Source organism: Ambystoma mexicanum, chromosome 8, assembly GCF_040938575.1.
Source record: "Ambystoma mexicanum isolate Mex_15411 chromosome 8, UKY_AmexF1_1, whole genome shotgun sequence".
Lineage (NCBI taxonomy): Eukaryota > Metazoa > Chordata > Amphibia > Caudata > Ambystomatidae > Ambystoma > Ambystoma mexicanum.
The window spans coordinates 472,845,020-472,871,171 of NC_090929.1; the positions used below are offsets into that span (position 1 = coordinate 472,845,020).

General features: G+C 40.6%; 1 protein-coding gene across 2 annotated transcripts in view; it reads right to left on the bottom strand.

The window, feature by feature from the left end:
• Nucleotides 1-9,264: 9,264 nt before the first annotated feature.
• Nucleotides 9,265-26,152, bottom strand: part of C1QTNF12 (C1q and TNF related 12) — a 219,915-nt gene continuing 203,027 nt past the window's right edge. For both annotated transcript variants that reach the window (XM_069610094.1, XM_069610093.1), the window contains 2 exons: nt 15,175-15,253; nt 9,265-11,696 (listed from right to left, as the gene is read on the bottom strand). In XM_069610094.1, coding sequence (XP_069466195.1) covers nt 11,598-11,696; nt 15,175-15,253 — 178 coding nt within the window. In that variant the 3' untranslated portion in view covers nt 9,265-11,597. The remainder of the gene's footprint in view (nt 11,697-15,174; nt 15,254-26,152) is intronic.

A 26,152-nucleotide genomic window follows, 5' to 3' on the forward strand; every position in this document is an offset into this window, starting at 1 on the left:
GAAAACTCCACATTGCCTACTGCCAATACTCTAGCGGGGGAGTTCAGAGGTACAATAAAACAATTGTGGGCATCTTGAAGAAGTTTGCGGCAGACTCTGGTCCTAGCTGGGACATTCAATTATCACTTATCCTGATGTGGGACCAAGCCTGATTTGCATATGGTTTTTCCCCTTTTGTAATGGCTTGGCAGGCGAAGAACGATGGTCTGGAGGGTTGCCCAGAGCAATGCCAGTGGTCAAGATTTATTCTAAACCTTCCAGCCATCAACTCTTTTGTTTTGCTATTGTCACCCCGAGTGGGAAGGGTATGCCCAGACATGGGTCCCTTGCCTGCTGGGCCTAGAGACCCAAGCTACTCCTCACTGATGACGCCCAACAAGGCTGAAACATGTCTGGGGATGCTTGTGGTCTCGTGCAAAAGGGATGTGACCTATCAGTTCGGGCTGGACTACCCCTTTGGGGTGGGACCAAGCCTGATTTGCATATGGTTTTTCCCCTTTTGTAATGGCTTGGCAGGCGAAGAACGATGGTCTGGAGGGTTGCCCAGAGCAATGCCAGTGGTCAAGATTTATTCTAAACCTTCCAGCCATCAACTCTTTTGTTTTGCTATTGTCACCCCGAGTGGGAAGGGTATGCCCAGACATGGGTCCCTTGCCTGCTGGGCCTAGAGACCCAAGCTACTCCTCACTGATGACGCCCAACAAGGCTGAAACATGTCTGGGGATGCTTGTGGTCTCGTGCAAAAGGGATGTGACCTATCAGTTCGGGCTGGACTACCCCTTTGGGGTGGGACCAAGCCTGATTTGCATATGGTTTTTCCCCTTTTGTAATGGCTTGGCAGGCGAAGAACGATGGTCTGGAGGGTTGCCCAGAGCAATGCCAGTGGTCAAGATTTATTCTAAACCTTCCAAGCATCAACTCTTTTGTTTTGCTATCGTCCATCAGGTCTACACCATCTTCTGCAACAGTAATGACTCCACTTCGAGCGCATGACTGCACGTAAAATGGTGATAGCTCAGCATCTGCTCTATAGAACCCAAGAACAGACCCTGATCAACGTGTCCATGACTCATGAGTACATTGAAACATAACAAAAACACCTTCAGCACTCTTTTGCTTACGCTCAACGAAATTTAGAAAAGTCAGCAGAGGGGATGAACACCCACTATGATTTAAAGATTACCAAGAAAGAGTATGAAGTAGGAGACAGGGTCTACCTGTACAATTTCCAAAGGAACCAGACCAAAGAGCGGACGTTCCTCCCCGCTTGGCGCAGTGCTTTTGAAATTGTCAATATAATCTCACCTGTCGCCTATAAGATCAGCAGTCTATAGGAGAACAGACGGAAGAGAAATGGGTTCATATCAGTCAGTTGAAAAGCTGTCATCCCAGACAGAACTTGTGACTGATTGAAGAACCCAGTGAGGGTAGAGCCCAGGAACCATCTGAAGAATAAAAGTAAGGAATGGAAACCCGGATGGAGAAAATCACACATTTACAGGGAGTAAAACAATTTATACTTATCAGCAATGTACCAAAAGTAATTGTCATTTTCTGAATTGTAGATGCCAAGTGAAAAGTAATGTATATCTTGTTGTTTTGGTGTTAATTTGTACATCAATAATACCGGGGAAATTAGTACTTTATGAAATACTTAACCTCTCTTTTATTCTTAGCAGATTAAATAACTCCTTACCTCTACAGGCCGGAGGTGGAGCTACCGGACAGGGAGGGGTCCATGCCCAAAAACTAAAAATCTGAAAATAGTGGAGTGCAGACCAGAGCGCCACTCCCTCAAGATGGGGAAAAGAGCGACCTGCGCTGGCGAGGCAATTCCTGGAATGAACCAAGGCCACAAGAAAACAGAAACCCACTCTCTCCTTGCTCTTCTCTCTATCTCATTGGAATCAAATATCCATGGGGGGGCATGTGGGATAAAATATAGCCCCTGAATGCCAGAAATAATGAGGCCACAGTGATTTTTGAAGTCCTATTGAAGTCTAAAGCCAGCACAGAAATGCTGATGTCAGACATTGAACCAAAAACAGGCCTAAATCTCAAAGGAAAGAAAATGGGCTTAAATCTCAAAAATTCAAAGATATGCGCAATGCATTTCAGCAAGGAAAAGAAAGACATGTGACTGACAATCCTGTTTTACTAAATCCATGGAAAGCTACACTTTTTACTTAAAGAGCAGATAGTGTGTACATTATCTTCAATGTAATACTGGATTGTGATTCCAAAATCCCAAGTGAAACCAACCTTCTTGCATTTATAAGAAATAAAAGAACTTTCTTTTTCCTCATCCTAAATGACAGTACGCAGAGAAAAGTGCCTACTTGGCTTCAAGGTGAACATGGTTTTCTCATATAACTGCCCTATACATATGGACAATCCCGAAGTGATACTCTTGTTTTTTGCAACTGTGAGATTAAAGAAGTAAATTATACATGGAAATAAGGCTCAGGTGCCTTATGAAATACTTCATGTAAAATGCATTGTGTGTTAGTTAAAAGCCATTTCTTGCAGAATGATACCTGTAGCCGGGTATTTCTCCTGAAATGAGACTTTAACCTCAAAGACCTTTCCTCTGCTTGTCCCGGAGTGGGAGGTCTGGTTGTCAACAAGCAATCAGGTCCATGACTTAAAAATACAAAGAAATACACTGCTATTGATGGTAATCACAGTGGAAATAGATAAAGCCCTGCCTGTCTTTTGAGCAGAAGTGACTTTGAGGTCACAACTCCCATAAAATGTCCATTAAAGCTGCAGCCATGGCCATTACGAGGCCAAGAAGGGATATGGTAAGCTAAACACGAGTCAGCATCTGGCTGGTAACATGCTTAAGGGGAAATGAAACTTAAGAGAAAAACATGTGGAGGCCAGAGTGAGCGAGGCATGTAGGCTGGAGTTTAGTTTTTAAAACAAATACATTTTATTGCATAAAATGGGCAGTGTTTTTGCCCCAAAGTTCATTGCAGACTTTAATTAAAGGTGAAAGTACCTCACTTTGAACCATGCCAAAACAGTATGTGTGTGATAAACATAACAGAAGTTATTAAGGAAAATTTGATTTTGGCCTTCCCATGATTCCGAGAGTTTTGAAAGTTGGTGTGAGGGTGAAGGACAAAATAAACATGTGAACTATGAAATGTCATATTTCTCACTGATGCAGCTGAATGAAGAGAAACTGTATCTCTGCATAGGAATTCAGATTACCATCATCTGATGTGCCTTAAAATGTAGTTCTTAAAGATATATCCATCTATGTAAAGATTTGAAAAAGTAGGGTACTTGCCATGTTGATAGATTTTCAGAGTTTAAGCATGCCAAACCCACATGTCAGTTTGGGATGACAAAGCTTTCCCCTCCCTCAGCTTTCCTAACTCACGCCCCTCATCTCCTTGTCCTATTAGCACAAAGGTGGGAGGTGGGTAGAGAAAACCAACCAATCCCTTCTGCGGGAATCATGACAAGTTTGTGATGTCATTTGCCCTATAAGTAGACCAGTTTGCGTTAGAACAGGCATTTCCATTTTTGTCATGAATCGCTCGGTGCGCCCCTTTTGGGCCTCATGGTCCTTGTCACAATGGACTTAAACAACTAATACCTCCAATATGGCCATCCAACGCATTCCCTTCTCGCTCCATGCGTTGGACGTAAACCTTCTCTATTTTTAGACCACGCCTTCCGCGGCGCTGCGCGTCTCAATGCTATAGCGATTAGCGACCAGACGTGTGCTCCGTAGCTCGCGGTTCTTCTCCTTTCTACTCCACTATCCCTTCCTCGAAACCCACCCCCCTTCTTCTTCCTTCTGGATTCAAGTTCTAGCGAACTTACCTAGCCTCCTGGATTCCTGGATTTGACCTCCCGGAAAACAGAACGCATTCTGGATTCGGCAGAGACACGGGCCGCCTTCTTCAAAACCCGATCCATCCGAAAGAAGGCAACCTCCAAGAACACCGGTAAAGAACAGATTCAGGTGAGAAGGGGGGAACTCCTTGACAATTTTATCCCGGGAGGTAACCTGCTGCTGAACTCTTGCGAGAAACACCCAAGCAGAGAGGCCCCAAATCTTGCATTGGAGACAGGGACAAGGAGACATAGAAGCTGACTGGGACCCCTTGGAGGAGCCAGAGGGGACTATCCTTGACTGACATCCTTGCTGTCCCAGAGGTGTCCTGCTGTTCCCTGATGCCCACTGCAAGGCCTCTCCTGTAAGTAAAACTATCCCAAAGCCATAGATTGTGTAGGCCCTGCATTTTTCTCAAGTATTGTTCCTGATATTTCCCCATAGCAAAATATCTTGTTTGTCTGTGTAGATCCTTAACATATTTCATTCAAATAAATCAATTAATTCCCCCATTGAAATCACAGCATGTGTTTTGTTAGCACTCCCAGTGTGTCATAGATATGCTCACGTATTCTACACCTGAGTTCTCTTATGGTGCTCCCAATGTATACGCGTGCACATGTGCATATTATGGCATATACTATGTATTTGCTACGACAATTGGTGGTATCTTTGATCCTGAGATCGGCTGAAACTCGAGCAATGTGCTGGCCGTGTTTGGATCAGAGTAAGCGCATATTTTATACACGTAACTACAGCGTTTTTTAACGTAACATTATTTGGTCTACCAATACATTATTTGAATTGTTTTGTCGCGTTCCAGTCAAACGATGGTTAGCGTATCAAGTATTTGCCCGTGTTTGGATCAGAGTACGCGCATATTTTATACACGCAACTACAGTGTCTTTGGACTTAGCATTATTTGTTCTACGAGTACATTATTTGAATTGTTTTGCCGCGTTCCAGTCAAACGCTGTTTAGCGTATTAAGTATTCCACCATGCTAGGATATTATCCAGTATTTACATGGACACTTTCTTAAAAATAATTGTTAACTTGTATAATCGAGGTCATTTTAATTTCGGGTAATTCACTATTGTAGGATTTTCTACTTAAACATATAGTTTCAATAATACGCAATGTAGGAGACTTTGATAACATTGGACTTTTTAAATGACGAGTCACACGTATTTACTGTCTAAAATGTGATATTTTGGCATGAATTATAATAGGGGTATTTAACCCGTGACTTTCTGTTCTACTGAATTGAAGACTTTTGATTTGGAATATAGGTAAGGCGTCCATGGGCACACTTCTATATCAATTACTTTAAGTAAGATTGACTTTTTTGTCTAAATAATACTAGACACTGACCTATGAGTATGTACTAATGCGTTGTTTTTTACCTTTGTGCTTTCTTTTTACTTACCTTGAACCTCCTCCCCTTCACCCCTCCTTTATTCTCTGTGACTATTTTTAATTTAATTTAATTTAATTTTTTGCTTTCATGGTTTGCTTCTATATTTGTTTGACTGTGCATCATGATCTCTGATACATGTTTTTCACTGTGAATTCGGCTACACACTTACTAGTTTTTTCACCAGCCCTGATTTGAAAAAGACACTGGTGTGTCGAAACACGTGTTATCCAAAAGGGCATTATAATTAATAAATTTCAGTTTCCACAAAAACGTTGTGCCGCAGTTCATCAAGTGTGGAGCATCTTTTCTTCAATCGATATTTTTATACAACCTTGACTGGACAGTCCCTTTTATCATTGGATAATACTTGTATTTTCGCTGTGTTGCAACTAACCAACGATCCACGACCTTGCAGAGATAAGCCTGCCGTTCCCTCCACGTTACCAAAATTGGACAAGGAGGTTTATAATTCACTTGTTTCCAATCTGTTCAGATCCTTTTGGTGTACTAGAGGTGTGGGGCTGATTGATGGTTTATAAACCGATGTTCATCCCTGGGCTACTCGTGCCCCGGAAGTTGATTTGTCACAAACAGTGCTGGTGCTTCAGTCAAATGCCTACCCGCAGGGGCCTAAACATGCAGCAGGTCAGGCCTGGCAGGAGTTCCGTGCCTCTACCGACAGACTTAAAGTGAGCCTGTCGGGAAAGGGTGCCAGTAACTTTCTACCAGCACCTTTATTTCCAGACCTGCTCACTTGTAATGAGGGCCCTCGTGTTTTAAGTGTGTGAGGGGGAGTTGTGAGGGATGGGGTGTGGTTGTGTGTGTGTGTAGGGTATGTGTGTGAATGGGTATGTATGGGGCTGTTTATGTGGGTGGGTGTGTGTATGGTGTCTGTGTGTATAGGACGTTAGATGAAATTGATTTGAGGTATTATTGGGAGCCATAAATACCTTTTTTATTTCGGTTGATGTCGTTATGAAATGCATAAAGAATATACCAGTTAAGGAGCGGAAATCAATAATCATGATCTAACAAGGAGAAGGTATTTTCGATACAGATATTTAGAAAATTCGGCACCCTAGGATGATTCTAAAATATATTTCTGTTGAAACAGACTGACATGAAAAGAGCCCCTTTGGATTATATTGGTTGGTTACAGTACTTACACTTAGATACAAGCTGTGCCCTACATATTTCCGAAAACAGGAACTTCAACTGCTAAAGAATTGGCTAAAAATTGATATTGGGTTGAGGGTTGTACTTGGGAAAAATGTATGAACGAATGTATGTATGTTTACTCACATATGCACACCTGCGTGAGAAGACGCACATACCTGGGAGGTGTTTGGTTTTACCACTCCTGAATAGAAATGTGTCTCCTACTGTACTTTGAGCAGACGTAGAAGTGATTTTTGAAATTGTGGTTTCTGGGCATAGGGATGGGGTGATCCTTTTTTTCATTTTTTAGGAATCCATCTATTGTCTTCGCAACATAATATCACCCCCTGATGAAGATGCAGATGTATACAATCGAAACATGTAAGGATCCCAGTCTGTCTAGAAGAAGCTGTAGTGACTGGCGTTCATACTGAAAAGTGCTATAACTGAGCAATTAAGGTATACAACTGAGACATTAATAATGTTTGCATTTTGTGGAAATTGTTTGTGTACCTGTATGTTTTTGGGCAGGGCTAAAACATTGAGAAAAGTGCTACTTTTGTAGACTAGGACAAGCAACGATATAGCTAAGGTTTAACATAACAGAGGTTTTGATGATTCTTTTCGAACTCTGGCCTGTCAGATAGCACGGCGAATAGAGCGCTCGCTTTGACATCTGTGCAGAACCTGCTGATGCAGGTTCGAATCCCGGCAGGGCCAAACTCAGCCTTTCATCCTTCCGAGGTCGATAAATGAGCACCACACACTGTGGGAAATAAGCAGCGCTCAGATACCTGAGGGTTCGTAGCGCTATATAAATGCACAAACAAACTAAATAAATAAAAAACAAGGATAACTTGCTTTATTGTCTAGCAGACCAGAAGGGTCAGAGGTATTTTTCTCTTTTTCAACAATGTGAATGGCGCAGGATGCCCCTCGCCACGTAATAATAAAAAAGGACAGTCTTTATGATTATAATACATGTTTTTACTTATACCAAGCATATTGTTTGATCATACGTATATCTGAGTGCATTGTCTGTGCATACATAAATTGTGAGTATATAGTATGTATGTAATTTGATTACTTACAGTGTGTGGAGTGTGTCTGGGAGCGTCTATGGGAGGTGGTGTGTGTGTGTGTGTGTGTTGTGCGTGTGTGTCTGTATGTAGGGGGTGTCTGTGCATTTTGGGAGGTATGTATACGTATTCTGAATGTATTATTTGCATATATATATATATATATATAACAGGGCGGCGATAGCCACCCTATAGGAACCCCTAAAAATTCTATTGTTAATAACTTTTGATTCGAGTAACGGATTTGGACGAAATTACGAAAGTGATTAAAAGTTAAGGTGGCTTTAGTTGAATTTCAGGGGTTTTGTTGCATTAAGTTCTCACCTTAACATCCCTGCAACTAAGGTTTTTTCCTTGAGTATATATATATATATATATTCCTATCATATTGTCTGGCTTCTTTCTATTGTGAATGTATTGTATATGCCTATTTTGCTGACGTGTGCTTAGTTCATTTTATACATGGTTATGCATGCTCTGTGATGATTGTTTGCTGTTGTTGTGCATGTTTAAATGGGCATGCAAAATCTACTGATGTGCATGTTTTATAACTTTTGTCTGTGTCAGGTGTGCGCATGTATGTTTGTGTGTGTGGAGTGTGTGTGCATGATTACTCCACCAACAAGCATTTTTCTTGGCATCTGCACTTACCTTTTACATATATATTTTGAATTTTAAATTGTGAATTCCTTAACTAAGGCTTGATCCCATTTTTAGTTTTGGCAAGTGCCACTTATAAGCCCAATCTAATGCACTGGAGTACGCTAAGGCGAGATGGCAATGCTTGTAGGTGTTGTTTGGTTATTTACTCACCCATTGACTGCCCATGGCCATGCTATTCCCCATGGCCAATCCCACCCACTTCCTGACCCTCCCTGCCCAAAACCCTCCATCCTGGGCTTTCTTTGAGCTAACTTCATCAAGCCTTAAAAATCAAACTTTGCACTCCAAGGGCCTGCCAGGGTGTTAATTGGTGCTGTAAATGTACTACTGGTGTAATAAAATGTCTTTAAAAGGTCTGCCTTTTGCCACTTGATGTATAAGCAGTATGTGTGTCCTTCACTGAAGTCCTGTTAAAAACCAGCATTAGCAAAGTCAACAGTGTTGACTTATGTGTAGGTATTAGTTAGGCATTTGTCAGGCACTGCTATCATATGCCCGGGTACGTGTACCATTTTCAAGCTGCTACCTACCATTAATGGCCTGTTAGTACCATTACGGCAATGGCTGACAAATACCTTTCCCATAGCTGCACAAAAGCCACAAATGTTGGTATTGACAATGCTTGTTTAAACTGTTTGCAGCTTGCACCGGTTCCAGGGAGGCATAGAAGTATTCTAAAATCCTAGACAATCTTAAATATCAATTTTGGAATTTTAGAATATGAGTCCAGTAGGCTGGCTTGTTTTGTCGTGTACATGGGGAACCCAAAGCAAAAAAATATTTTCTTGCACTTTTTTTTTCCATAACTAATTTGGTGAACTTTCATGGGCGATGTCAGAATTTACAGAGGAAAGCGGCTTAGGTAAAATATAATTTAGCCTTAACAAAAGAGTTGCTATTGCGACATTTTTGTATACATACTATATTCAATCTGCACTGGCACGTCATCCCACATTAGAAGAGCGAAGTCCCAATTTATTAAAGGAAATCTACTTTAGAGTGCAAGGCAAAGCCATATCATAGTAATGGACATTTCTCCTTTGTGGCAACCTGGATATCTTTTGACGGGCCCACAGCCGTTGCAGACATAAATCAAAAATATGCATTTATTAAAGAGTAACACATTTAAAGAAAAACTCAGACAACTTTTTCTTCAGTTTGATGATAAATTAAATATTTCAACTTAAATTTGTCAGGCATACTGAAACTTTGTCCAAGTTAATATTTATAATACACGTCTGATAACACCACACTATATGATTATTACATATTGGGAGTCTGTGGAAAAGCACCCCATTTTCTTTACAAGTATTCACACAATACAAGACTTCATAGCAATACGATGCATCCTGTCATGTAAGATAGGAGTACATATAGGCTGTGCCCCACCAGTAATGGTTGTCCAACTTAAACCTTTTGGGAAAGAAACATTTCTTTGAAGGGTTGTGTTACCACCTCCAAGGAGTGATGCAAATATCCACAGTGTGCACTCAATATGTCCAGCCTGGAGAAGTAAAGTGAAGGTCCCCGCGTCCTGGGCAAGCACGCTCCCATGGAGGTGCTCTTCAGAAAGGCACGGTTAACAGACTGTTGGGCACAGGCTGATTGTCATACCCCATGCCTGCCTTAGGCCGCATCAGTACTATCCGTCCACCTGCTGGCCTAATACAGGAAAGACAGCATCCTTAAATATAGAGAACTCTGTGGTGGCTCCTCTGAGCCACTACCACCCCATGCTTAGTCTTAATAGTCCTCCCTGTGGAACAGACCAATCTGGTTTGTGGAACCTTTCCGCCTCGATCTTGGTAGTATGTGGAGCGTTTCATAAACTGATTCATGCAGATCCTTTTCTGATTTGTGAGCCACCCCATCCAAGAGAAGTCCCAACATCTCACCCTTTGACCTTATTGCATTGTTCAGCTCGAGGAGTCAGCGGAACAGCTTTTATAGCTGCTGAAGAAACAGTTTTATCACCAAATATTTTCAAAACATTTGAAATAAAGGGACACAGTTGGACCCTCCCCTCCGCCTCTCCACTCTGCCAATCCGAATGCATAACAAAAGCTGAATCCAATGGCAATCCGACACATGTAGGGCCAATCCCACCCTCCGCAGCGAGGTGCCGCTGATATTGACAGTCCCACTGTTGCTTTGTAGATGCAGTCTGGCCAGAAGAGGAAGCTGGAGGTTTCTGCACCTGGGCGGGCTTTCTGTATTTCCTGAAGTGTTAGGGATCCCAGTCACCACTGGACAAAAGGAGCGTGGGATTGAATGCAGCCTTTCCCCCTTCCTGATCCACCATGGAACACTATCAGAATTTCAGCTGTGCTTCCGATTAAAGGTTCTCTAACGACCCCCAAACAATATTTTGTTTCTGCTTAAACATTTCATTGCCCTTTGGACAGACCCATACGTCCTAATTTCCATAGGAAAGCATTGAAGTCACGGCAATGTACATGAATGGTATCTTATAAAAATGTGACTGGACCACATTTCTCTGATACGACAGAGGTAACCAGCCAATGCAGCTTGTGGGATACTGTATTTGATTGAAATGGCTCCTCTGGGATCTGGTATGCTCCATTGATGGTGGCTCTTCTTCTGAATTCACCTCCCAGTTAAGGCAAAGAAGGCTTAAGCAGAGCAGGACTTACTTCGGCCAAACACATTTCAGAGTCAAACCAAGATAAGTAAAGATGAGGATCCAAACTGTTGAGCAAACTCCCCTGACTTCCATGGATCCATTGGTGACAACACTCGGTAATAAATGATGGGTAATGTCCAAAGCTCTTTCACAATGACCTCCTCCCTATGACAGATGTGGTCACCTCTGGTTCTCATAAAATGTGCTAATACCGTGCATGGTCCATTCCCTCTTGAAATTTGCCATAGTGAATTAAGTGTCTCGAGAACCCCGACTTTCTTGGTCGATATATATCCGAAGGCAGCTCCCGTACTGAACTCTGCTAACCTTTTTCAGTTGCTTTTCACTTTGCAAAATATATATAAAATATAAGTTCTTTAAAAGAAAAACACACAGTTTAGTCTGTCCTATGTCTGGGTGCAGCGTAGAAGGAGTAGAGCTTGGTCCAAAATATGTTCCTTTAAATAATACGCAGTTGTCCGCTATATGAAGATGAATGGTTATGTGTATTTCTGCAAAACTGGCGTAAAGTTATGGGTAATGGGTGGCCCCTTTGGTTGTCGGGCCCCATAAAGATGTCTGTGGAGGACGAAGCGTCAACGGGTGATTTCTAGGTGGAAGTGGAAATGTCATTGAGATGTCACCCATTGGATCCATGGTGACACCCTCTTGTGTTCTTAGTGTCTGTCCCTACCGATGCATGCTCTCATTCCTTCTGCCCATCTTTCCTCCGCTGCTCGCCGCTTCTTTGTTGCTGTGCGCCCCTTCTCAGCTATCCGGCCTATACGCCCATGAGCATTCCCATGAAGTCAGAGCCGTTCTGGACGGTAACCGGCGCTCCCGCGCTATTATCCACAAAGATGGAGGTGTACTGCCCAGCCTGCAGATAAAAGGCAAATTGTAAATCATGAGTAGGCCCAGACACACAAACAGTCATAGTCTCTCCCCTCAAAAAATGATCTCATTTCACCAATAATCAGCACTATATATGTTTCCTGGGTCTGGAAAAACTGTAAATAACAAGTTTAATATGACCAACTGGTGTTTTTAACAAAAGACAATTAAAATGCAGTTAACACACATTGATATTCTTTTAGCCTATGGGTTGAATATTGGGTCCAGCAGTAGGTGCACTAGCCCACTAGTCTACAATCAATGGCACCACTGCCATCTCCACATCACTCACTGCGATTTATAAGGAATGGGACTGGTGTGTTGGTTCCTGACATGCAGCTTACTCTCCCTGTGGCCTATTACCATCCAGAACCCTGTCTGCTACACTACCCATATCCTTATAACACTTCCAGCAGGGGTGTTGCTAGGTCTGGAAAAGATCAGGGGCTAAATTAATGTCGGGACTGGCTGGATTCCAGGCTAGCTATAGCCTTTTGGTTCTAGTATCTGAGCTTCTATCGGGGCTACAACCATATAGCCCCCGTAGCCCCCTCCCCCTCTAGCAATTCCTCTGCTTCCAGCCTTTGGGAGGGACACATTTTTAAGAATACTCTGGATCCTAGGGTGTGCAAGTAGGGTCGTCAAGAGCAAAACCAACGAAAAACTTTGGAATAGGTAACCTAAAGCAGATAAATGAGAGGGTTCTGTTAAATAGTTGGTGGATATCCTGAGATCTTGTGTTTGCTGGGGTTCTCAAGAACTGTACTTGAAGACATTAAATGGTAGTGGAAGGGGCCCTAGAGTATTTGCTGCAGTGGGATTGCCCACAGAAAATATGGCATGCCTTGTGATGTCAGAGATTGGTGCATTCCATAGGTATTCAGGCCTCCCTCACACTAAGCATTTGCTGACACGGTTACACACAGCCTTTAGGTGCTCACTCAGAGTAATCTCTGCCTATCTTATTTTCAGTAAAATGTTCCTATTTGGTAAATCTGATTATTGCTGAAAGAGGGCCTCATTACAATTTTGGCAGTAGCCATGCCGCTATTGGCGGCATGGCTGCTGCCAAAATCCGGTCTGGGTTCCTAGAATGCGGAATTACCCGGCCATTCCGAGTTTGGAGGTCCCGGTAATTCCTCCCTCCAGGAACCCGGGCCCGGACCTTCCCCATTCCCATTTCAGCCCCCATAGGGCTAAATGGGAATGGGGGAGTGAGCTAACAACGTGCCGATTACGACCGGCCCTTTGTTAGCTCCCTCTTCCCCTCGCGAGACCCGCTCGTAAAACCAGACGTGCAGAGCGGGTCCCGCGAGGGGACCTCGTAATGTGGCGGAATGGTGTTAACGGGTCCGCATCCTTTAACGTTAACCCATTCCGCCACTCTCGTAATGAGGCCCAGAGTATTTTTTTCCTTCTCCTGATCAGACGCTAGGGTGACCAGATTTCGAAAATAAAAAACTGGGACAGGCCACTGACATAGAAGTAGGACTACAGTTTCAGTGGTGAAACTGTAGTCCTACTTCTATGTAGGTGGCCTGTCCTGTGTCATGTTTCAGCACCGGGGGTCCCAAGGCTATTTTAAGTTTTTTTAAAACGTCCGGAATTTGGGATCGGGTGGATACCATTCCGGTTTTTGGCAAAAATGAAGATATCCGGCCAAAAACCGGGATGGTATCCACCTGATCCCCAAATCCCAGGATGGGATTTTTAAACTTTAAAAAGTCTCTGGACCACGGGACGGAGGTGCAAATACTCGGACAGTCCCGGAAAAATGGGGACATCTGGTCACCCTATCAGACGCTCCTAGCTGCTGACGTCCACATATGGCAGATGCTGCGCTTTACAAATAACCCATAATATAACAACCAAACGCCCTTCCACAAAATAAAAAAAGGCCAAAGCAAATGGAAAACAAAAGGAACGACATCTAAGGAAATGCAGAGAATGTATTTATATATCTAAATGCCATTTCGAAACACACCAATATTAATCATATGGTATCTTATATACATATAATTTTCTTAGGACGTCTATGCTTTTGGAACTGAGCATGTGTAGAACAGAGCCACTCTCAGTCTAACGCTCAAATAAAATTCTGTGCAGGGGAAAGGAAGCATTAGCTCTGAATAGACCGGACATGTGACTGATGCTGCAACATTTTTCTCCCCAAATCTAGTCCTAAAGCTGCCTGAACCGGTCTACACTCTGATTTTAATATTAGGGTGAGTGTTGTGAAAAATGCAATAAGCTCCAATCCCAGTGTGCATTATGTACTTAGTGATTTAACCATACAACCCTTTCATCAGCGACATATTTTTTAAATGTAAAGATCTTTGGTCATTCTTATTTTCACACAAAAAAGGCACTTTTTTATGATTGATTGAAAAGAAAGTTGGAGCCCTCACTAGTGCTATTTGTTCCCTTCTACTTCTTCATAGTGGTATCTAGAAAGAGTGCAATGGGTGTGCACTGGACTGCCTATCTTGAAATAATAATCTTCTATCAGAAAATATTGTTCCTACCGTATGTTTTTCAGTGAGACAAGTGTAACATTCTTTTTATGACTACAAGATACTGAAAGTGATCATTATAAATAAACATCATACCATTTTAAAAAGAGACAGTTTACAATGTTAGTACAATTAGATAATTTCTTGTTTTTGTTTTCTAATAACTGCTTTTTTCAAACACATTTTTAAAAAACGCCACCCGCTCAACGTATCTGTTTTTCCCCCTCTGGCCATGCATATGGCGGCAATGGCTGGAGTGGTTCGGGCATAGGCGCACATGACTATGCTACTCTCGCCCATGTAGAAAGAGACAGGGGCACAGAGTGTGGCAGAGAGAGAGATGGGGAGCGACAGAGAGAGAAATAAGTCGTTCTATGATGCGCCGAGTGCAGCTATTTGAATATATTACGCAAATACGTAAAACGTTGGCTGCACGGGAATTGGCTGTCCATGCCTCCTCCTGCAAGCCTCGGCTATTGCACAGGACGTGGGCTGCCACGTAATTATAACAACCGGATTTAATTGTGGGTTCCACGGTTTGGTTGCTGTTTCCTGTCTCTTTTAAGCGCTTACTCTCATGTGTGCCTTGCTGGACTGTGGGGCAAATGTGATAAGGCTGTTATGCCTACAGATGTGGTTACCATATTGGCTGGCTTTCTGATGTTGGACCCTGTGACCTGCTATACAGATATATGCAGCAGGGGAATTAACCTTCCAGGCTACCTTTGAGTCCTGCAAGTTACACACACTCACACCACACATCTAAACATTGCTTTGCTTGCGTTGTATTCTTGTTCATATGTGTTAGCCCCGCCAATAGTTGGATGGGCCTCAAAGCATTGGCGCCTTGATGGCTCTAGCGACTCCCACGAAGCCCCGCGCCCCCACCAACGCCCCCTTGTTTCATCCAATTTTTTTAAGCGCTTGTGACACAGGAGCATAACCCCATACCTGTAACTGTAGCAGTCCGTGTACGTATACGGTGAATATTTTACTGTTGCTTTCCAGGCCTGCGATGACTTCTAAAGACCTGGAAGAGATGACAAAACAAGTTAGGCATATTAAAACGGTATCCTAAAACAGAAATACAGGTGGAAAGTGTCAGAACTTCGAGGTTTTGCTTCACTGCTGCCTGAGCAAAAAGGGCAGAATTAAAGGACAAAATGACATAAAAACGAAAGAAATGATATATCAGGCAAAATTTAAAATGAAGTCGAAAATAGAAAAAAAATAGAAATTTGTAATGCCAAATTAAGTTACACATCAATGTGAATTTCATTTTTAAGTATAATCGAAAATATTCACGTATAACAATGGCATGAGGGTCACCGGGGGAGTATAAGTATGGGGGCCAAGGGCATTGAAGGGCAGTCAGCTAAAGTGGCAGAGTAAGCACTGTTGGAGCTGAAGTGAATTAATCTAGGTGCACTAGGACCTAGGCGCACAGCAAACGTGACCTGGATTGAAAAAATCCCAGCCAGAGCGAAGCATGCGCAATGGAGTTAGAAGGGCAGTCGGCAACAGACAGCGAGCGCCTGCTTATTGCTTTGCTGGTTAGATCCCAATGCTTTGGATTTTCAACACCCATTATCTACTGACACCCGAAACTGGACTTTCCACTTACTCTTTTTGAAATACAAAGTGCAGTTGTGTTGCAGGAGTATGTTATTGGATAGTACTGTAGACTACTATCTGGGGAAGCTGCCAACATTAAAAAAAAGATCCCCAGTTTGTCTAAGTACCATTTCTTCCTGGGTGACCGAAGGGCCTCTTATCTGATTTGGAACCCATTTGGAAGATATAAAGAAGAGAGTTTATGTTTCAGTGGGTGTTCAACCGTGCTAATCTGTCAATTTTCTCTCAATCTTAATCCTCCCCTCAAGTGATTCTGACTGAAATCATATTTGGAATTATAAAAGCATTAAAGTGATGTGGCCTAAAATTTATACAACTTTTGTCTTTCTGTGAATTCTGTTCTTTCTTGGGTGACTAGGGGCTGGTGAATCCGACTAGGAAATCAGTTGGAAGATAAAAGAATAAGAATGGATGCTTGAGCAGCTGTGTTTTACGCTATTCAGTGTCAGCCATGTTGAATCTTAATCCCCCTCGTGACTAGGGGTGATTAATGTGTGTAAGAAATTACTTCAATCTGCAAAGGACCTAATTTTCTGCTGATATATATATTTTTTTATTTACCCAACTACTTCCACTTATTTAATTTAATTTAATGTGATTCAGTCAAAAATGTAACACAATACAAACAATTTATCCTAATTTCTGATAATGCAGAACAAAACAATAAAGTCAATAAAATCATACACTACATTAACAAATATGCACAAATTACCAAATACTACATATACGTTAAAACTATAGGATGTGACCATTATGGTCACAACCAGTTAATTGTCCCCATCACATGCTTCTATAACTTCTTACAAACCACCAGCCAAATCCTATACATTGCCAGCTAGAGAGATCTATTTGGTGTGTTATGACAGCGACACCAGAAAGAATCTGATTTAATAGTCTCACACTGTTGTACAAATCTCTCCAGGTGGCTCCAGTATTCTTCATCAATCTTAGAGGATTCAGTTAAAAGATGTTTGACAGTTTCTGGCATTGAACAAATTTGACAAATACAATATTAGCTCTTTGACTCAGCAATCCTTACCATAGAACCTGCCACTGTTGGAACAGGTAAGCATTTTAATCAAAGTAATAGCCAGAAACGCCGCCGATTTTTGGATGGACAAACAATCAAGTAAGGTTGAGGTTTATTAAACATATATAATGTCTCATTTACAAGACTGTAGCTCCTCAATGTGGCCAGATAGCGAAAGTTCTCACCCCGTCCCATAACTCTATTTTCCTATGGAGCTCTTTTTTGAACTTGAATGGTTTGACTTTTGGATTTAATGTGATGCCCAGCTCCACCAGGAGTTCCATAACACTCAGCTCATACATTAACTTTCTGGGGTTGTTAGAGCATCTCGAGCCAGGTCATAGAGAAAATGCAGATCCTTCCTTAATACCATCTGGACGTACATTAGGACTCGTTTTCGCAATACTATGGATTGAAGAGAAAGCAAGCCTAATTCCAACCTAATGACAGCCATGGGGATGCAGGGAGGTAGACCCAGAATCTTTTGTCAGGAGCGCCCTTCCATTTGTTGCAGCCAGCTCAGATCAGTCATAGTAAGGCTTTCCAAACCATAAATAACTGCAGGAACAAAACAGTGCAGATATAGGCATCCAGCACCCTCTAAAGAGGATTAGTGAGGTCAGCTGAGTAGCCTTTGTAAGTACGGGTAGTTATTCAGATTTATAGCATGACTGAGCCCCTATTTCTACCCCAAGATACTTGTAACAATCGACATATTCAATTGTGATGTCGTTTACGATAAGACATGGCCGCGCCACCTTTGTTGCAGAGAATATCATCAGTTTGGTCTTATTTTCGTGTATAATCAACAAATTCACTGCAGTGTATTCCAAGAGCAACTTGGCAGCATGGCCTACTCCAGAGATAGTATGATCTAACAAGAACAGATCGTCGGCATAGGCCAACACATGGCAGTGGGACACATGGATTTTAGGAGGAACACACCCGCCCCTAGCGAGCATGACAGAGGAATCGGCCAAATAAAGATTAAACAGCAGGGGAGTCAAGGGTATTAAGTGCGTTATAAATAACCTATCATATCATACAATTTAAGGAACATTCCTGCTTCACAATACTGCCTAGGAAGACGGGTGCGGTCAAGGCTCTCTCACCGTCCAATTAAACCCTGGCTAAGTTGTCGACATACAAATGTTTCACAAAATACAGAACATCAAATGGACAGCCGAGTGACTCAAGTTTCTCCCAAAGCCTAACTCTATCCACTGTGTCAAAAGCAGACTTAAAATCTGTCAAAAGCCTGGGGTGTTCTTTCTTCCAGCCCTCTCTGTTAAATGGCCCATCAGTCTTAGATTCTGAGTTGTAGAGTAACCAGTATGAAATCCACTCTGGAATCTCTCTAATAAACCACCATTATCTGCCCGCTTCTGTATCTTCTTAAACAAAATGGAGCAACACAACTTCCCTGAGCAATCTAACACGGAAAGTAGGCGATAGCTAGATGGACAAAAGGGAGAACCCCTTTTAAGCACCGGAATCAATCTAGAAGAGGTCCAGGAGGATGGAATCCTGCCTTCGTATAAACCTTTGTCAAACAAAATCTTATGTAATGTTGCCCAGAAATCAGGATCCTGCTCACGGACGACGCCAGCCAGACCGTCAGTACCGGGGGCTATAGATGATTTCAATCTAGCTATTTCACACTTGATATCATCCACATCCACTGTTAGTAAAGAGCCTTTACTACGCATTGCACTAATGTTAGCCCAAATAACGTTTTTACCTAGAGGAGACTTGATAGATGTTGTATCCAAGACTCCTCTTTTATGGGGTTAATATTCATGGAAACATTGTTGCCCTTTGCTCAGCCAAGTAGTGACCACATTTTCCTTGAATTTCCAGAGGCTGGTGCTTTTATCATATTTTGCGCTTGAATCGATCCAAAGCAATACGCCATTGGAGTATCCAATTCTAATAGACGTCTTTGGCGCGTTTTTTCTCGCCTTTTATCTTATAGAGGCATTTTTGACTCGATTGAAGTCTGCATAGCTGTCTTCCGCTATAGCACCATCATACTTCATCTGTCTACCCTCAATTTGTGATCTAATAGAGCTTTTAGAGGAAGCATGAAATTCAGAAAAAGCACAAAACCAGTCTTCAATTTCGTCAACACTTTCAGCAAGAAAGACTGGTAAATTTGTGAAATCATACGCAGCTGTCAAATCTTTCGCTTGTGATTCATTATTATTCTGCATGACTGTGTGTCAGTGAACCCAACTTGGATCCCAGTTGGAAGAATGTATGAATAGATTTTCTCTCTTAAAATGAACAAGACAGAATTGTGAGGATTTCGAAAACAAGTTCTGACCACAGAAATCTTAATTACAGTGAAAGTGCCCTCATAGTTATGCTCATATTTTGAATGCAATATTTTAAAGAACTGACATGCTATGCATCATCCTTCTATTATTAAGTGAGTGTAGCCCACTGAGTGGACCGGTAATGTTGACTTAGAGTTTTAATTGAATGTATGTGCTTTTATTTTTTATGTTTTTTTTCTGGATTTGTAAATATTCAATTCACTGTATTTTTTGTATTAACCCTTTTTCTCTTTTTAGCTGATGTGAGTGTCCACACATGAAAGATTTTTAGTGTTTTAAGGTTTTTCCACTGGGTATCTTGTTTGTAGATTGTGTTGCTTCATTTTATTTGTTCTTTTGAACAATTTCCTTGATGGTTTCTTTATTACCTGTCTACATCATTTTGTTGAACATGACTAAGGCTATATATTTCACTGTTCTTCGAGTGCTATCCTCTTCAGGAGAGAAGGAATTACTTTCCCTTTTTCTAAATATATATATATTATATAGCCATAGAAAATCTAAAAGCAGACAAATCCATCACAATAAAGTCTTCAGACAAAGGTGGCAATGTTGTAGTTCTCAACACCAAAGACTATCAGAGGGAGGCAGAACGCCAATTGAAAGACACCAGTAGCTATGTCAGACTACCTAGTGATCTGTATCCATGATATAAAGCACAATATGACACTATGTTGGACAAATGGTATAATTTGGATCTCATTACAATGAAAGAGAAACTATTATTAACAAAGGATCATCCTAAGACTCCAATTATACATTTCATACCGACGATCCATAAATTAATGTCCCGACCATCCGGAAGACCGATTGTGGCATCAATAGACTCCTTACTAGAAAACACCTTGAAATATTACGACTCAGGCGGTAAGGGGTTTACGGCAGCGTAAACAGCGCCGACCCTTACCGCCTGATTCCGAGGTCCCTTAGCGCCATGGCGGATTTAACACCTGCTTTTAGCAGGTGTTAAAATCCATGGCGCTAAGGGACCATGTTGTTAATTACGCCACCGTAATTTACGGTGGCGTAATTAACGCCTTCCCCACTCCCATTATGCCCTATGGGGCAAAAATGGGAATGGGGAAGGGTAAATGGGGATTGGGGACTTACCGCCCCGCCGACCTCGGAATGGGGCGGTAAGTCCGCCAACCACCATGGCGTAAACGTAGTTTACGCCATGGTGGTAAAGGTACGACCCAGGCGGTAACTTACCGCCTGGGTCGTAATGAGGCCCATAGACAATTTTCTATTCCCATTTGTGGAAACTTTACCATATTATACCAAGGACACAACAGCTTTTTTGAATCATATTGCACATATTCCCTGGCAACCAGATTTTCTTTTGGTTACATCGGACGTGGTTTCCCTATATACCTGTATTTCACATTCTAAGGCATAGATGCGGTCAGAGGATTTCTGTCTACCAGATCGCTAAGCTATCGAGAACACTCACATATGCTTGTGGACATGCTGTCTTTCATTTTGACCCACAATTCCTTTATGTTTGATTCCACATACTATAATCAAATCTGTGGTACAGCAATGGGCACAGCAATAGCCCCAACCTTTGCAAATTTGTATATGGGTGCGTGGGAGGAAGAAATTTTTTCCAGCGACAACCAGAAAAAATAAACAGACAAAGTAATTATGTGGCTAAGATATATTGATGATTTATTCATCATTTGGAATGGAACGGCAAATGAATGACTTGTTTCTTTCAGAGCTTGAACCAAAACCGACATAATCTGAAATTTACAGAACAACACAACACGTCTGAAATAGTCTATTTAGACATAAAAGTAAAAGTTATTGGAACCAGTTTAAGTACAGAATCACATAGAAAAGAAACAAGCACCAATACACTTCTGCATGCGACAAGTGCTCACCAACAATGCCTCAAGAATAGCATTCCGTACAGTGAGTGCTTAAGGATTAAAAGGAATTGTAGTGAGAATGAAGTGTGGGAGATCAATGCAAAAAAGACTGCAGCAAGATTTTTGAAGCAAGGATATAGAAAAGGAATCATAAGTAAAGCCTATGACCGTAGTTGTAGTAAAAGTCTGGAAATGATTCTAGCTAAAAATAGCTCGCACAAAGAACAGATAAAAGATCAACAGAAAGAGGACTCCATTATTAGATTCATTACTACGTACAATTCCGCAGCCAAAGAAACAAAACAGATTTTGAACAAATATTGGAATCTTTTGAAACGAGATTCTGACATTAGTCCGCATCTGCCGACACATGCTACAATAACTTATAGGAAGCCACCATCAATACAAACTAAACTATCAACTAGTATGTTTTCAGTCATCTAAAAACAGAGTTCCAATACCTGGTTAACAAGAAGACAACCAGGTTTTTACACTTGTGCCAAATGCAAAGGGTGTCGTTATGGAATGAATACCAAGGTCTTCTTACACCCGTGAACCAAAAAGGAAATCAAGATTAAACAATATTTGAGATGTTCCACAAAATTTGTCATCTACGTGATCACACGTGCATGTAATTTGTGGTATATTGGTAGCACAAAACTGGAAGCTAAGCTACGGATACCTCAACACTTACATGCAATCAAGAATCACGATATGTCCTATCCACTTGCAAAACACTTTGAAGACATTCATCAAAATGACATTGGATCATTTAAATATTTTATTATGGACACAGTGGAAGCACACCCAAGAGGTGGGGATAGACTAAGAAAATTGAGAGAAATGGAATCAAGATACATAGTGGATTTCAACACCAAGTTTCCGGGAGGTCACAATCGTGATGAAGAACTATATGTATTCTTGGGATCCTAAAAACATGATCAGCCTGAAAAATAGACTGTGTTTTTCACAATCAGACCCATTAAGTTGAGTAAAATGTATTTTAAATGTTGAGGTAAATTTGAACACCAAGGTGTATCACAAACTTCCATTCTTCACTCAACATTTCTATTTGTTTATCTAGTATAAACACTGTTTAGCCTAGGTTTTTTGACAACAAGACTCTTAGAAATTACATTTCTCTGTGTGCAAAAAGAATAAGTAAGGGTTTACAGTACACTAAGTACGGATTAGACATCCAAACATCTATCTGCAGTGTTTTGCACTTTTTTCTTATTGTTTTTTTTTTAACAAAAAGCTTTTTCATACACTATTTTATCACTTGTAAATGGGAGAGAATAATGTGCATTTATACACAAAGTATGCTGCATTTATTGGTTTACAATGTGCCTCAGTCTTGTATATGTGAAGTTTAATGAGGTAAAAGAATTTTGAACATTATGAGTATATTTGATGGGATTCTAAAATTAGGGCCAATGTTATCATGAAAAAGTGGCAATTTTACTTTTGGAGGTCATTCCGTTATTAAGGTCAACCCTTGGTATTAATATGAGACTTGTTTGTGCATAATGCACTTTAACTTTCAGCCCGGTGAGGGTAATATACAGTCTCCTATCTCATATTGCTACCTAAAGAAATATCCTTTGAATTTGTAATCTGAGTGAGGCGCCCGCAAGGGTAACGCACAGTCTCCCATATGAATTAATCCGATTGAAATGCACGCAAGGGTAACACACAGTTTTCCACTCGTATTAATAATTTTCTTTTTATAAAAATGAATCTGGTCCAGTCACATCATAGAGGCACCCACAAGGGCAACATACAGTCTCTACTTTAAATCAAATGTTGAATTCCATTTGGTTTTTTAATACCACAGAGGCACGTTTAGGGGTAACACACAGTCTCTAATTCCAACCTATGATTTATCCTCTGATCTGTAATATTCACACTAAGAGCATATAGCATTTAGATTTTTAGCAGTCCAACTGTGTTTTTTATAGCACATAGCACTTTAGTATACACTCATCCACTGTAATAACAAGGTACTGTGCACTTTAACACAGCCATACAAACATATGGCTCTCAGGGGTCATCATGATGTCATCATTAGCACCAAGCACTTTATTATACCCACTTGGGATAATGAAATTGAATGTATATTATAATACATGCAGTCCAACTGTATTTTTTACAGCACATAGCACTTTAATATATAACATTGACTGTAATAATAAGGCACTGTGCACTTTAACATAGCTACACAAACAAATGGCTCGTAGGGGTCATTATGATGTCATTATTAGTACTAAGCACGTTGTTACACCCACTTGGGGTAAAGAAATTCAACCAATATTACAAAACAAGCAAAGAAACTACTTTCTCTTTTATAACATACTAATAGACATCTAAATAGAATGAAAGCATTGTCATTAATTTAATACAACATTGTTATCAAAAGCACTGAGCACTTTAGTAATAATGAAGCGCTGTGAAAATTATGGGACATGCATAACATATATTCATCATCTGCATAGTTTATATGTCAAGCATTCAAATAGAATGAAAGCATTGTTTAAAGACATTTACTTATGGGCGCCTGTTTCTATAGAAAAGAGTGTGACACTATACCAACACACAAGAGTGCTAACAAGTGAAGATGGACTTTTACTATCTGGCTATAATAATGCAGTCCTCTCTCCATGACACATACCAGACGAAGCCCGAGTAGGGTGAAACGCGTCGTTCTTACCTGTAAAATGCTGCTGCTGCCTTCCTTGTCCACATATCCTTTTCACCAATAAAGGACTTTCTGGCTGCACAGTTAACACGGTCTGTGTGTGGATTTATGAGGTTTTTCAAGATAATTATAGCTGGAGTGCGGTTGCGCCCGGGAGTGGATTCCGGTTTTTCTCTCCCTTTCTTTTGCTTAATATATATCCCGAAACATGGTGGGTCATAAATTGAGAAATAGTTAATTAGGTAAAAGCGTGTTAGCCACAATTCTTGTAAGAACTGCTTGTCAGAAATAAAATGGAAATAAGCATTTCCCATTAAATAATAGAGTAGAATTCAAATCCAGAATTGGGGTGACCCGAGTCAGGAGAATCTCAAGATATACTACTGGATGAAGTAGTCTATCATGGTGACACAGAGCAATGGAAGAAATAAGGAAATCAATGAACAACTTTGGGAGATTATACTCTCCCTGACTATTGACTGATAAGATCAAATATTTTGAAAAGGAATGAATCCCAGAAAGAGATCAGTTATTATGCCTAATTAATGACAAAACATTTGAAGACTTTGCATCACTAGTAACTGTTCAGGGGTGGAGGACGTTTTAAAAAAAACTATATGGAATTGATTGAAGGATCTTTTCCAGAAGATGGATGCTTTTTATAATAATGGAGCATTGCAGGCAGATCCCTCCCCTACCCTGATTGTCTTGTTCAAAAGCTTCCATCAGATTGTATATTGTTGAACTTTTGGAAAAACGCTTACAGTCCTCGAATAATCAAGCAACCATATTGAATAAAATATGTTTTAGTGGATACGGAAAAAATGTGCAAAGTGAAAAGACAATTAATTATGTCTACTGAAAAGAGAGAAAATACACTTGGCAAGATGAAAGCAATATTTTGGAAGCATAAATAAGAGTAGATAAACATAATAAAGAAGGTAATACAAACTATTTTGTTAGTAAAAAAAACTGAAAGAGAAAGAACTTTCAAATGAAAATGTAAAATATTAAGAATTGATTGGATTGGAAAAGCTAAAATATAAAAAGCATATACCTAGGTCATCCATAAGGTAGATGTGATTTAGTGAGAATATTCATCTTAATAAAAAAGTACTGAACACAATTTTTGAGGGGATTGACTCCTATGTAATAGATGGTGAAATATTGGGAGAAATGTCCAAATTGTTTATAACATAACATGTAGGACTATCAATGAGAAAGAAAGGATTGTTGAGTTAACACAACACAATACATCAACTCAGGATCATAACCTTGTACACGAGAGGGAAATAATTTCCTCAGATGTCAGAACAAATGGAAAGTGAAATGTCACATAAACTGAGGCTTGCATTATGTAAAATATTTGCCAATACTGAATTAACCTTCATGAATAGATTAACACATGCTAAGTGTATTACATCATATTCCCCAACTGTTGGTATTCACCACCAATAATACTGATTTAGTCACCATTAAATGTGTACAAGATGGACCCCAATGACATCTTCTGTTGACTCTTAATCAAGAATTATATCAAATAAGGTCCTTGGCTGAGGTGGGGAAGTTAAAGAACATCCCAACAGAAACAATATTACATTAAACCATTGCATGACAGGAATAATCAGAAATAGAGCTGCAAAATGTAGCGACTATGACAATTAGTAGCAGAATGGGTGAACAAGAGCGTTGCACACTTGAAGAAAAGGCGCCAAAATGCAGAATGTGGATGGGACAGGAAATTGATGTTAGCTGGTGAGTACTCTTCAATCACATCAATTAAAGCATCCCTAGCAATGCAAAGAGCTCAATTAAGGATATCTGTCTAACCTCTTTGAAAGTTGCAGGTGCCTCAAAATGTAAACAAAAGGAGATATGGGATTTCATTAGGAATAATACGTAGTATGTAATCAGGAAGCTTGGTTAATTGAGCATAAGGAAGTAGAGACTTTTGTGGGCTTTTATAAAGGGACATTAAAGTAAACAAAGAAAGACCTATCAGTGGACTATTTACATTAACAAGATCAGCTTTTAATGGAAGGCATGTCCTGATGGTTCCAAGGTCTGTTTATATTTTACTTACTATCCTGGGCATTTATGATTGTGATGGTCAATCTATTTTGATATTTAATATCTATATACTTATTGCCTGTGAAAAATCAGGTTGGGATTTTAACAAAAGAGGGTTTTTTCTTTTGGGGAGAATATTGAAAGGGCATACTTATTATGTTTGATTACCTTAATGCACAGATTAATGATAACTGGTATAATGATGAGGATCTTGAAATGCAAGGTGCAATGAGGCCCATTCCTAAATATTTATGTCCTACCAACACCAGTATAAAAGAGACAG